This window comes from Curcuma longa, chromosome 7, assembly GCF_044706935.1.
Source record: "Curcuma longa cultivar G26 ecotype Majalengka, Jawa Barat chromosome 7, ITB_CL_G26_1.1, whole genome shotgun sequence".
Classification (NCBI taxonomy): Eukaryota; Viridiplantae; Streptophyta; class Magnoliopsida; order Zingiberales; family Zingiberaceae; genus Curcuma; species Curcuma longa.
In genome coordinates, this window is record NC_133867.1 from 6,271,160 (window position 1) to 6,282,152 (window position 10,993).

General features: G+C 39.4%; 3 protein-coding genes across 3 annotated transcripts; 2 read left to right on the forward strand and 1 right to left on the reverse strand.

The window, feature by feature from the left end:
- Positions 1 to 637: 637 nt before the first annotated feature.
- On the reverse strand, positions 638 to 3,086 carry LOC141831987 (uncharacterized). The gene is made up of 3 exons (XM_074719440.1): positions 2,986 to 3,086; positions 1,234 to 2,029; positions 638 to 913 (listed from the first exon to the last, which is right to left on the reverse strand). The coding sequence occupies exons 2-3, from the start codon at positions 1,889 to 1,891 to the stop codon at positions 768 to 770; spliced, it is 804 nt and encodes a 267-aa protein (XP_074575541.1). The 5' UTR covers positions 1,892 to 2,029; positions 2,986 to 3,086; the 3' UTR covers positions 638 to 767.
- A 270-nt stretch (positions 3,087 to 3,356) lies between these two features.
- Positions 3,357 to 5,396, forward strand: LOC141832439 (uncharacterized). Its single transcript, XM_074719942.1, has 3 exons — positions 3,357 to 3,487; positions 3,566 to 3,618; positions 5,125 to 5,396. Exons 1-3 carry the CDS (start codon positions 3,397 to 3,399, stop codon positions 5,257 to 5,259), a joined length of 279 nt encoding a protein of 92 aa, XP_074576043.1. The 5' UTR covers positions 3,357 to 3,396; the 3' UTR covers positions 5,260 to 5,396.
- Positions 5,397 to 6,623: 1,227 nt separating this feature from the next.
- Positions 6,624 to 10,869, forward strand: LOC141831345 (large ribosomal subunit protein uL1c). Its single transcript, XM_074718703.1, has 7 exons — positions 6,624 to 6,986; positions 7,087 to 7,266; positions 7,345 to 7,399; positions 8,732 to 8,859; positions 9,278 to 9,361; positions 10,204 to 10,329; positions 10,423 to 10,869. The coding sequence occupies exons 1-7, from the start codon at positions 6,636 to 6,638 to the stop codon at positions 10,555 to 10,557; spliced, it is 1,059 nt and encodes a 352-aa protein (XP_074574804.1). The 5' UTR covers positions 6,624 to 6,635; the 3' UTR covers positions 10,558 to 10,869.
- The last annotated feature ends 124 nt before the right edge of the window (positions 10,870 to 10,993 follow it).

A 10,993-nucleotide genomic window follows, 5' to 3' on the forward strand; every position in this document is an offset into this window, starting at 1 on the left:
AAGCACATTAAATGACCATAGCTTATGCATCCCAAATTACTCAGTAATACATGAGTTAAGTACGTGCAGCTCCTATAGAAGATACATTGAGTGAAAATAAGTTAAATTGGTATGAGATACATTTGAAGATGAATAATAGATTCTATAATTAGACAAGTTGAATCTACTAGTGTTGAAGGTAAGGAGAGATCAACTAGAACACTATCTAACATGATTCAAAGTGATTTAGATATCTACGATATTAAGAGTAATGCAACATTACATAAACCTAGATAGCAGGATAAGATCTGACATAGTATGTTATACTGCAGGAATTAAGTGAAACATAAACACTAATAAAATGTCATACAGATTATAGTCCATCTCTTGTGCGTATATAAACACTCTCATCGTCAATTCTATACAATATTATTAATCACTAAGTATGCATAACCACACTCCACGAGAGGCAATGAACTTTCTTCAGTCAATTGCAGTTCAACACATCTATTTAAAAGAAAATTTATAAGAGGAACAATGTTCTTTGCAAATGTCTTCAAGAAACTTCATATTGTGTAAGTTAAAAGGCCAACTAATCATGCCTTTCAAAATTGTGACACAAACAAGAAAAAAAAAGGATAGTCTAATGAAGAATACGTGACCAACATGCATGTGGATTCACAATATAATAAGCATGTATTCTGTCACTACAACTGCACAGATAAGGAAAAAAAGGGAGTATAGTTTCAGAGATCAACTCCGTCAACAACAAAATATCCCTTTTGGTTTCAAGACATTTCTTTGCACTTAGTAGCCTCATTATTGGTAGATGAACTTGATTTATTTATCAAGTTGTTGAACGCATCCAAGAATGATGGTCCAGACTGCAGTCTAACTAGGTGCATCCTATAAGGTATCAATATGGTCCTCAGCCCTGCAAGTAAGCAAACCAAAAGGCACATCATAATAATCCCTATTCAATTAGATTCAAGTCCAACTGCCTACTGCAAGAAAATTATATTAGCATGCTTGTATGACTGCCATTGTCAAAAAGGTACGTCATCTATTCCATTAAATTTCATGGCATTTGAGTACTAAAGGACAAGATGATCCCAGAATTATCATTGTTAAAAGGGTGGTGGCACATCATTTATATGCTCTAAAAATCTACATAAGCATACAGTACAGAAAAGGTGAAAAAAATTTAAAAACAAAGAAGGCGGAAAAAGAAAGTTACTATATTTTCAATCTTGCCTGCAATGCACATAGCTCGGTAGATAATGGCAGCCGGAGCACCCCCACCTTTCGAGGCCATCCTCGGCTGCTCCAGGCATTCCAGGAAGGCGAGGTCCGCCTTCAGCAATTTCGCCTGATCGTAAGTGTCGTAGCCGATATCATGACAGTAGCAACAGAAGTCGAGCCAATCAACGGGCCTCTGATCCCACAGCATAGAACCGCCATCCTTGCCGCTGGACCAATTAGGACCGCAGTAGCGGCCGTACCGTGGGAACATCTGCGAGAGGAATCCCCGCACACCCCCATGCCAGGGCACGGAGGCGACATACGGTCTGAAAAGCGGGACTGCGCAGCCTCGCTCCGACGAAATCCGCCGAGGCCTCGGACGCTGCAAGATCGGAGCTGGAGAGGTCGCGAGGCCGGGATCCAGCTGCGGCCGAGGCGGTAGAACCAAGCGGAGACAGCTCGCGAGGCATTCGAACATTGACCGTGGGAAGTAGAGCTTGTATTGGTGTGTCTCAGCATGGGAAAGGGGAGGGGAGGGGAGAGGGTTGAATTGGGGGGCGGCGGGTGAGGCGGAGGAGAGTGAGGCGGTGGGGAGGAGGGTGCTGAGGCGAGAGTGGAGGAAGTTGAGGTTGATGGTCAGGGGAAGAAACCATGAGGGCTTCTGCCCCATCGAGCCTTCGGCCCCGGCGCCGCCTGTTCCGCTCGTGCCCCTGCGTCCACCTTCAACTGGGGAATTTATGGCGGTGAGGCGTCGAAGGGAATCAGAGCGGAACGCGACCTGAAGAGAAACGTTATGGCTGTTGAAACCCTTTCGAGTTTCGCACCCGCAATCAGATTGGTTAATATGATCATCCGAATGACCGGACCCACATAGATACACCAATAAAACAACAGGTATTAGTTAGGGCTGTTAAAAGTAGAGTGTGTTTAAGTTTCGCATTTTCTCTCATATTCCACAGAGCCAAACACGTGGCCCGAGTATCCGCCATTGAGGTTGTGCCACGTGCAAATTTAAAATCAAATACATCTTCTTTTTCTCCAGTTTATTTTCTCAATTTAAACTAATGAAATATAAAGTTGCATCAGTTGAAATCACCAATGACAGGAAAAAAGAAGATTGAAATAAATGAACACAATAATATAATTGCAATTCAGTGAAGAACTTTCAGTACTAACTTCTATGCAGAATGCATGAAAATCCCACTATTTATGATGTCGAAGAAGAACCTTGAAATGAGATATCGAACAAGTCAGATTTGGAACTGATTTTATCCCCAGTTAATGTAAGAAGGTAGATCATGCTTTCAATCTGTACTGGTTCAAAGTTGATTAGGGTTGAATTCAGAGTTCAAACTTTTGTTGGTAATTGTTCTAGATCCCTGACCAAATTAGTGTATAAACTTTGACGAATCGAACAGATTTCAAATGTTGATTCTCATAATTTCCATCCCCTCAAATTCTAGAAGCCAGCTAATCCCTAAGTTACCGAACTGAAAGGAAACTACTTGTCCTGCCTATTCCCCACAATGACGAATTTGAATTAATGCCCAAAATCTGCAGATAAAGCAACAAGGCTCAACAATCGATCGAAGAGTTCGAACAAATCGGTCCACTGGCGATCGATGAGCATGATTCGGACACCGAATCACAACATCGACGAAAAAAAAATCATCAAATCGAACCCAAAACTTTTGATCTCGACATCGCGCAGACGGTAGTTTGAGCCATAAAGGAAACAGAAATGAGTGGATGATGGAAGCATACCGGTAGCGAGTGCTGCGGGTGTAGGAGGAGACATCGAAGAGAGAATCGACAGACGGCGACGGCCTTTCGCTTCCCGACGCCGCCTCGTCGATCATCGCCGCGATCGCGCAGGGCGAGATGGTTCGCTGGCAGCAAGTGGGCCTTTTATCGGCGTTTTGATGGGCCGGGCCTTATGTGAGACGAGGGCACCGCGTTGGAACACCGGTTATATCGTCGGCTCCTTGTAGCCGTCCAATCAGAGGTATATCTGTTATTGACCGTTGATGGCTGATTCATCATCAACGGGCCTGATCCAATTCTCTGCGATCGGACGGATAATAATTCATACATAAGAAAAGGGTTCGTCGCCTTGCTCATGTTAGAGAAGCGCCGTGTCCGCCGCAAGAGCGTCGGCGATCGGTGCGTGCGGAGATGACGCAGAAGGGAAGCCTGTTCAAGGGTCAGCAGAAGAGGAGAACCATCCCTCCCAATCGCCATGGAAAGACTTCTCAAACCCGTAAAGGTTTCTCCTGATCCTTTCCTCTCCCTGCGTGCTTGCCTTGTTGCTGCGTATGCTTAACTTGGCTTCAACATGGTCCAGGGAAGAAGTACTTGAAGCCTTCCAAGATATCCAAGGAGATGGAAGCTGACCGAGTTAGTGCTCTTCTCCTTCTCTAGTTTATGCTTGCCTCGGCCTCGTTTCTTCAAAATTCTTATTTGCATGCCCTTTGATAAGCAATACACCTTTGTTTAGTTGTTTCTGCTAAATGGATTGTTCAGTTCTCAAGGGTTTTCAGTAAAACAACTTCCCCATAACCCTAATTAGAGGTTTCTGCCACCATATAGTTCAAATACTCTGTTGATAACTAGGTGAGAAATGGAATATTGATTTCATTAGCCATTCTTTTCCATTTAAAAAAAAAAATTGAATGGTGAGGCTCCTTTTTCCATTTTGTCATCTGTATGATGAGAAAATATGCCTTTTGTTTACCTTGAAGTGTATAGTTAATAAGAGAATTTTCCTAACTTCTAGTTTGGCCTTCTTTTTCCATTCAAAAGCTATCAGGATAAAGGAGTGCTGGAATGTGTTATTGACATTGCCGTAAATTTAGTAGATCAATATATGTTGTTAAAAAAGAATAATTTTAGGCTTATGGTTGATGCACGGTCACATGTGAGGATCTCCAGGTATTCTAGGTTTGTATGAAGAAGAGTTATAAGTCTAATGTCATGCATAAGATGAAGCAGGGCTTTCATACAATTGCAACTCACTAGACCTAATGCAGCCAGTAGATAGGAACTAAATTTAACAGCACTAAAGTATTCAATGCTGTAAATCTTGCAAAAAGATGGTTGCTACTTAGCTGACAAGAAGTTTGCAGTTGCTAGATCTAGGATTCGAAAACAGGTATTCTACCTCTCTGCTCAGGGAATGGAATGGGATGCCCTAAACAAATTTCTTCTGTATATTTGGATTTCAATGGTGGCTAGCTATACATGGTCGGGTTACAACCATTCTTTCTTATTTATCAGGCACATTAAGCTTTAGAGTGCATGTTTTTCCTGATTTATGCAAGAGGAAGGCAGGAGGATTGTCTTTCAAATTCAAGAGGACTTTGTTTGGCACAACTAGGGTTTTAAATGAACAAGATCGACTCTTGGTTTGATAAGAGCTTGGTTATATTCATTCAATGTAATGATATAAAATAAAGAAGCTCGAACATTAGTGACCTTGACTCATTAATGTATATGAACAAATCTTTCGAGTAGTTCATGAAAAAGTCATCTACAAACTTGTCTTGTTCAACGGAAGTGGCACATTGACACCACTAATTGACGATTGCTGCAACTTTACTCATTGTGTGGAGCATAGGTCATCTCTTATACTCTCTTTTACATGTCAAGTAGCATCCTACTCTTCAAGTTCTGGAAGCCAATTATTGCCCATGCAACCCTTCCTCTGCAATCAGTTCTGTTTCTTACTTCAAGTCTGTGTTTCCCAGTTGCGATCACAATCGGCAATGATTATGTTCCTTTTTTTCTTTTAAAAGATGAAGTGAATCGCCACATTCTTGTGAGGTTTTAGTTCATGCAATACTATCATAGAACACATGGTTTCTTTTACATATTTCTGATGGTATTAAACAAATCGTGAATCAGGAACTGAGCAAGTTCATAAACCACTGCAATGAGATCAAGGCTGCAACGGCTGCTAGCAAGGAGGGTGGTCAGCTTAGCATTCTGAAACCTGAAACAAATGCGTCTACTTCTGCAAAGACACAGGAAAAAAGCTAGAAAATGTGTTTTGTGATCTGGATATATTGCCTTGTTTTAGTTTTTTGTTTGCCTATAACTTGAAATTTCAGATTAGCACTGGCTTAGAATGTTTGAGTGTTTTTTTCTCATTATCAAATAAAATGTTTTGGCCTACAGATTGCAGCAGCAGCATTTTTCATGACACAAAAGTGTAGTAAATTAGAGGATTATTCATTTTATGATGTGTTCTTCATTTTCTTTCCTAGATGAGTCATTTAAGTAGTGTTTTCTAGTCCATTTATTTAATCTACAGGATGAAGATTGAACAAAATGCAATGATATAAACATTCAAAAGGATTATCATCCGTGTCCCCTCCCTCTCTCTGGAGCAATAAGGTGGTTATTGCTCTCCGGGGCTATGGTGTCGCGGTAGGACATTCAGGTTGTCACTCAGGCACTTGCGATTCGATTCCCAACTACGGTGTATTTACAGAATTTTTTTTTCAAAATGGGGATCGCAATCAAAGGATGTTGGACATCTGGGTTGGTCGCTGCGTGCACTTCCCGATTTACTCTGGTGGCCGGTGGGAAACTTTCGTCGGATCGGATCGGTCACTCTCAGGGATTGAGTCAATGCGACTAACTGGGATTATCGAAAAATAAAATGGTTATTGATTTATTTCAAAATTTAAAATATCGAGTCGTGGCGAGGTTTTCGTAATCAGAACGATATAATTTCGGTATTGTATCATATTATACCGGTATAATTTTAGTATTTTTAAAATATAAAATATATTAATTAAAATTAAAAATTTAATTTAAATATTTAAAAATAAAAATAAATTTTTTTTAAAAAATAATAAGATAAATTTATAAATTTTAATAAAGTCTATTTAAATTATTTTTAATTATAATTAAGAATAGATTATTAAAATCTCATTAAATTTTACGTTAACAAAAATAAAGAAATAAAAATCACGGTTGGCCACGCGCGTAATCGAGGGGGGGGGGGGGGGGGGGGCGCACGTGGAGGTGTCATCAGGCCTGTGCGACATCTCCAGTAGCATCATCGAGGTTGCACGACACCTTCGGAGGTGTCGTTGAGCTTGGACGACGCCAATAGAGGCATTTTTCGGAAGGAACTCCTATGTCGATGTCGATCCATCAGTAGAATGAAAATTTTCATCGGTATCATATAATACGATTCGAGATTTCATGTATTCATTATTTGAATCTCAATTATGGTATGGTGATCCAACATATAAAATATTAAAAGAGACAATAAACATATAATTATATATTAAAAAACAAAATGTTCCAATAAATATATGAACTAAAATTTTCGACCAACGATATAAAGCCCACAACGAAGACTCACGTCATTTTATCCCCATCCTTTCTCTTATCCTTCTTTCATGGCGATGGCTGCCATCGCTAACCCTTGCGCCCTCTCTCCGACCACCGCCCTCGCCTCCCAGAAGCTCGCCGCTCCTCGCTTCGTCTCGCCTCTCCGCCCCTCCTCCTCCTCGTCGTCATCTCACCCTTCCTTGGCCTTTCACAAGCTCCACCTCCTTATCAAACCACGCCTTCGAATCACTCCCAGAAGGCTCGAAGTTTCCCCGCTTCGCGCTGAACTCTCAGCCGTCGCCGACCCGGAGACCGATCTCGAGGATGGTGAAGCCGGGTCCGAATCGGCCGTCTCCACCGTCTCCGCGCCGACCAAACCCAGGACCGGCAAGGCCGCCTTGCTCCTTAAGAGGGATAGGGTAGATCTTCTCCTTTACACTCGATTTGTTTTTTCTTTGTTTGCTTGTTCTTTGGGGTTTGTATGAATCGGTGCAAGTTATGTGGAATTTGTTGTCGCAGACAAGGTCCAAACGTTTTTTGGAGATACAGAAATTGAGGGAGAACAAGAAGGAGTATGATGTGCCCACTGCGGTCTCGCTTCTCAAGCAGACGGCGAGCACGAAATTTGTGGAGTCCACGGAGGCGCATTTCCGCCTCAACATCGATCCTAAGTACAACGACCAGCAGCTGAGGGCCACGGTGCTGATTCCTTATCCAGCCGTTCTTGGGTCATGTTGAATATTGTGGGTTGCTTATATGTGTTTCCATGTCGTATAGGTGAATCTGCCGAAGGGGACTGGGCAGACTGTTAAAGTGGCTGTGCTAACCCAAGGTGGGTTATCATTTGTGTTTCTTGTCCCACACTCCATTGCTGCTTGCTATAATTAAACTATACATTATAATTCATGGGTTCTCTTACTAAATTGTCGAACTTTATGGCTAGCTTTTTTCCTGAACGTTGCCAGATTTTTCTGCTCCAATATTGATATATCCTTGTTTATATGAGAATGTGCTCTGGAAATTGAAATAATAAGAAAATTATAAGTTGAAAGTCCTGTAGAAAAAATGCAAGGTGTATAACTTGAGGAATTCTGTGTTTGACTTATAGTTGTATTCTCGGCATTCAAGTCCATGTTTAACTTAGCTAATGTTCTGTTAGGACAAGATATATGTGTGCCCAACATCCAAAAGTAGCAATTGGTATCTACTAAAATTTTTCTTTTTTTTTTAAAAAAAAGAAAAGACTCATCTGATCTACATCTGATTTCATCTTGAGTAGAAATGGCAAACCTGTATGGAATATGAAAAAATCTTAATTTTTTATCCTAACTTTAAGCTAACTCATGCAGCGATTTGCAAAGGTGTTGTTTTTGAGGTGGAAAATTGTAATTCATCACAACTAGTCGCTTGTATGGTTCTGAAGTATATAGTTGATTTTTTTTTCCGCATGATACATAGTTCAAATTGGATATTTAGGATTGCTAATGTGAACTTCAAGTTCATGCCGGTTTATGGATTGAAATTTTCATTTGAATTCTTAATTTAATTAGGAAATAAATGGTGAGGATAGGTACATCAGAAGGTACATTATATGAGTCTTATAGGTCGTGCTTAATGTATCTATATCATGTCTAAGGCTTGATGTTGTATCTATTTTATGGAGAGATGTAGAAGAGGAGAGTTGGGTATCATTTTTTGTCCTCTCCTGTCTCTGATAGTCTGATTGCATCAGATTCCTATTGAAACTTTCTCTAAAAATACACAAATTAACAATCAAACACGCACTAGGAATTCAGATGGCAACATAAGATGCAGGACTCGTGGATACGTTGCTGAATGTGATGTTTACATTTGTTGCATATATTATCTTTCAGAAAAAGTAATTTAGTGTGTTTCTTGGACATATATGGAAATAATAGTTAGGGTGACTATTGGAAGGAAGTTTTAGAAGTATGGTCAGACAACCAAGAATTTCATTTTTTTCCCCTTCTTTTTCTTTTTCAGGAAGAACATAGTTAGAGACACTCAAGCAATTAAGTAATATAAATTGATATGCAACTTGTTTAATATTATATGAGGTATATTGTCAATTTTGATGCAAACATTTAGTTGTTCATATTTAAGTATTTTATATTTTGTTTTAATTCTATTTTAAGTTCTGTAGGTGCAAAAATTGATGAAGCCATGAATGCTGGAGCTGATATAGTTGGCGGAGAGGAATTAATAGAGCAGATAAAAGGTGGATTTATGGATTTTGATAAGTTAATTGCTTCTCCAGATATGATGCCCAAGGTCTGAACTGAATCTTTACTTAAATGGTTTTCTTTCTTGTTTGTTTCTACTAGTAACACTGATATGTTCATACACAACACTATTTTGGGAAATGATTCCAATTATCTCTGCCATTCAAGAGAAAAAGCTGGATACTTTCTGTTAAATGAGTAATTCCATGGACATGCAAATGACTAATAAAAGCGACAGTGTCCACCGTTTGAATGTTTTTCCGAACGTAACTTTGGTATTTGCCGAGGGAGGATGCTGTGCATTTTCATGTCCCTTTGTGACTTGACATTCACATATCTTATTCACATTTCTAATCTTTATAAGTTTCCTAGTTTGAGCATGCCCTCAATATAACCCTTTCTTCCTTTTAATGCTTTGAGTTGAATTGTTCTATTAAATTTACTATTCTCCTGCAATCTGCAATCAGGTTGCCAGTTTGGGAAAACTTTTAGGTCCACGTGGACTTATGCCTAATCCTAAAGCTGGTACAGTCACCACTGATATACCTCAGGTATGGCTTGGAAAGATCTTCTTATAAAGTCTTATGTCGTCGTTCCATCTGATCTGGTTGAAGCTTATGAGTTTAGTAGTGTTTCTCTGTTGATATTTCATTTCCAATTTGTTTTAGAATGGCAACCGAAATTCTATTTATTTCGTCAGCTTATAAATGTAGCACATGGATTATTGTGAACTACTAAAAGGATTGATAGGCTCCGATGAATGAACTACTATGATCTTGGAATTAAAACTTTGGTGGATGACAGAGTTTAACAAGTTGATTAGATTATAAGCTGGCTTCCTGAATATAGGACTAACAGTATATGCTTGACATACCACGTAAAAATAGAGGTTCACCATACACAAATATTTCTTCTGGTTAAGCAGGAACTTACTATAATATGTTCGGCTTCTCTTTTGTACATTGAAATGCTTTAAGCCATGATCCCCAGTTATTCATTTTTGCCCTCTATTAGCGTTCAATTTCTTCACAAGAACCTCAGATAACCTATTGACTTACTACCTTAAAATCACTTCTTTGCATAATTTCTAATCTTACAAGGTTTATGCAAACACGAGTGACTCAGTTAGCAATGTACTATCAGTAACAATATAAGTTTAGATGTTTTGTCGTCTGAATTCAGGGCTTTAGACTTCACTTACCAGCATTCAAAGATATATTAATTGTGAAATACTTTGAATCAGCATTTAATCACAAAACTCATCGTGGAGATTGGATAGACCATAATTATTATTTTCTACATGGCTCCTTTATTGCTTGTTTGGCTTTAATTGCATTTATCTATTAAAGTTTGCGAAATCCAAAAAGATGACACTAGCAAATCTTCGTTTCAGGCTATCCAAGAATTCAAGAAAGGTAAAGTTGAATACCGGGTGGATAAGACTGGGATTGTTCACGTACCTTTTGGGAAGGTTAATTTTTCAGAGGAAGACCTTATTATCAATCTGATGGCTGCACTAGTATGTTCATCTTGATTTAAACAACTTTTTCCTTTTTTTGTGAAATTGAATTAGCTCCAGTGACAGTAGTATTTGATCGATTCCTCTCTGCAGAGATCAATTGAAACAAACAAGCCTTCTGGTGCAAAAGGAGTATACTGGAAGAGTATTCATATTTGTTCATCAATGGGACCTTCAATTCGGTTGAACATAAGAGAAGCACTGGACTACAAATCCCCTGCAGCGTAGTAGCACCGAAGCTCGGGATTGGCACGTCGAAATACTCGGTAACATAATTTCCCTGGAGACCATGGCAACAAGCACATGACAGAAGCACCACATACAACTCGAAGACGACCTACACTGCAGCCAATTTCAGTATGCTCGGAATGAAGTTTGGCCTGTTGGCAATTGTTCTCTGAATAGTAGGTTTGTGTAAGTTATTTGAGGATTGTGTGCCAGTTGGTGGAAATGCAGTGTATGCCCAAGTCCTTTGTTTCTACCAAAACTAGAATAAGATTTATAATATTCAACAACACATGAAGAAACTTTATCATTTAATCTGTGAAGTACAGAGACTCATAAACAAAGTGACTCTTAACAGTAGCCAAACACCATTACATTCATCAAATTTTTACGCGTAGAAGTTTGATGCATGCCACTTCCATTGGAGCAATAGTCCATA

What these genes read in the sequence shown, in the direction of transcription:
- LOC141831345 (XM_074718703.1), top strand. Translation starts at nt 6,636, where the DNA reads ATGGCGATGGCTGCCATCGCTAACCCTTGCGCCCTCTCTCCGACCACC. An exon ending in AGTGGCTGTGCTAACCCAAG is followed by an intron (nt 7,400 to 8,731) that starts GTGGGTTATCAT and finishes TAAGTTCTGTAG; the next exon opens with GTGCAAAAATTGATGAAGCC. An exon ending in TCACCACTGATATACCTCAG is followed by an intron (nt 9,362 to 10,203) that starts GTATGGCTTGGA and finishes TCTTCGTTTCAG; the next exon opens with GCTATCCAAGAATTCAAGAA.
- LOC141831987 (XM_074719440.1), bottom strand. Translation starts at nt 1,891, where the DNA reads ATGGGGCAGAAGCCCTCATGGTTTCTTCCCCTGACCATCAACCTCAAC. An exon ending in CCGAGCTATGTGCATTGCAG is followed by an intron (nt 914 to 1,233) that starts GCAAGATTGAAA and finishes GCTTACTTGCAG; the next exon opens with GGCTGAGGACCATATTGATA.
- LOC141832439 (XM_074719942.1), top strand. Translation starts at nt 3,397, where the DNA reads ATGACGCAGAAGGGAAGCCTGTTCAAGGGTCAGCAGAAGAGGAGAACC. An exon ending in GACTTCTCAAACCCGTAAAG is followed by an intron (nt 3,488 to 3,565) that starts GTTTCTCCTGAT and finishes AACATGGTCCAG; the next exon opens with GGAAGAAGTACTTGAAGCCT. An exon ending in AGGAGATGGAAGCTGACCGA is followed by an intron (nt 3,619 to 5,124) that starts GTTAGTGCTCTT and finishes ATCGTGAATCAG; the next exon opens with GAACTGAGCAAGTTCATAAA.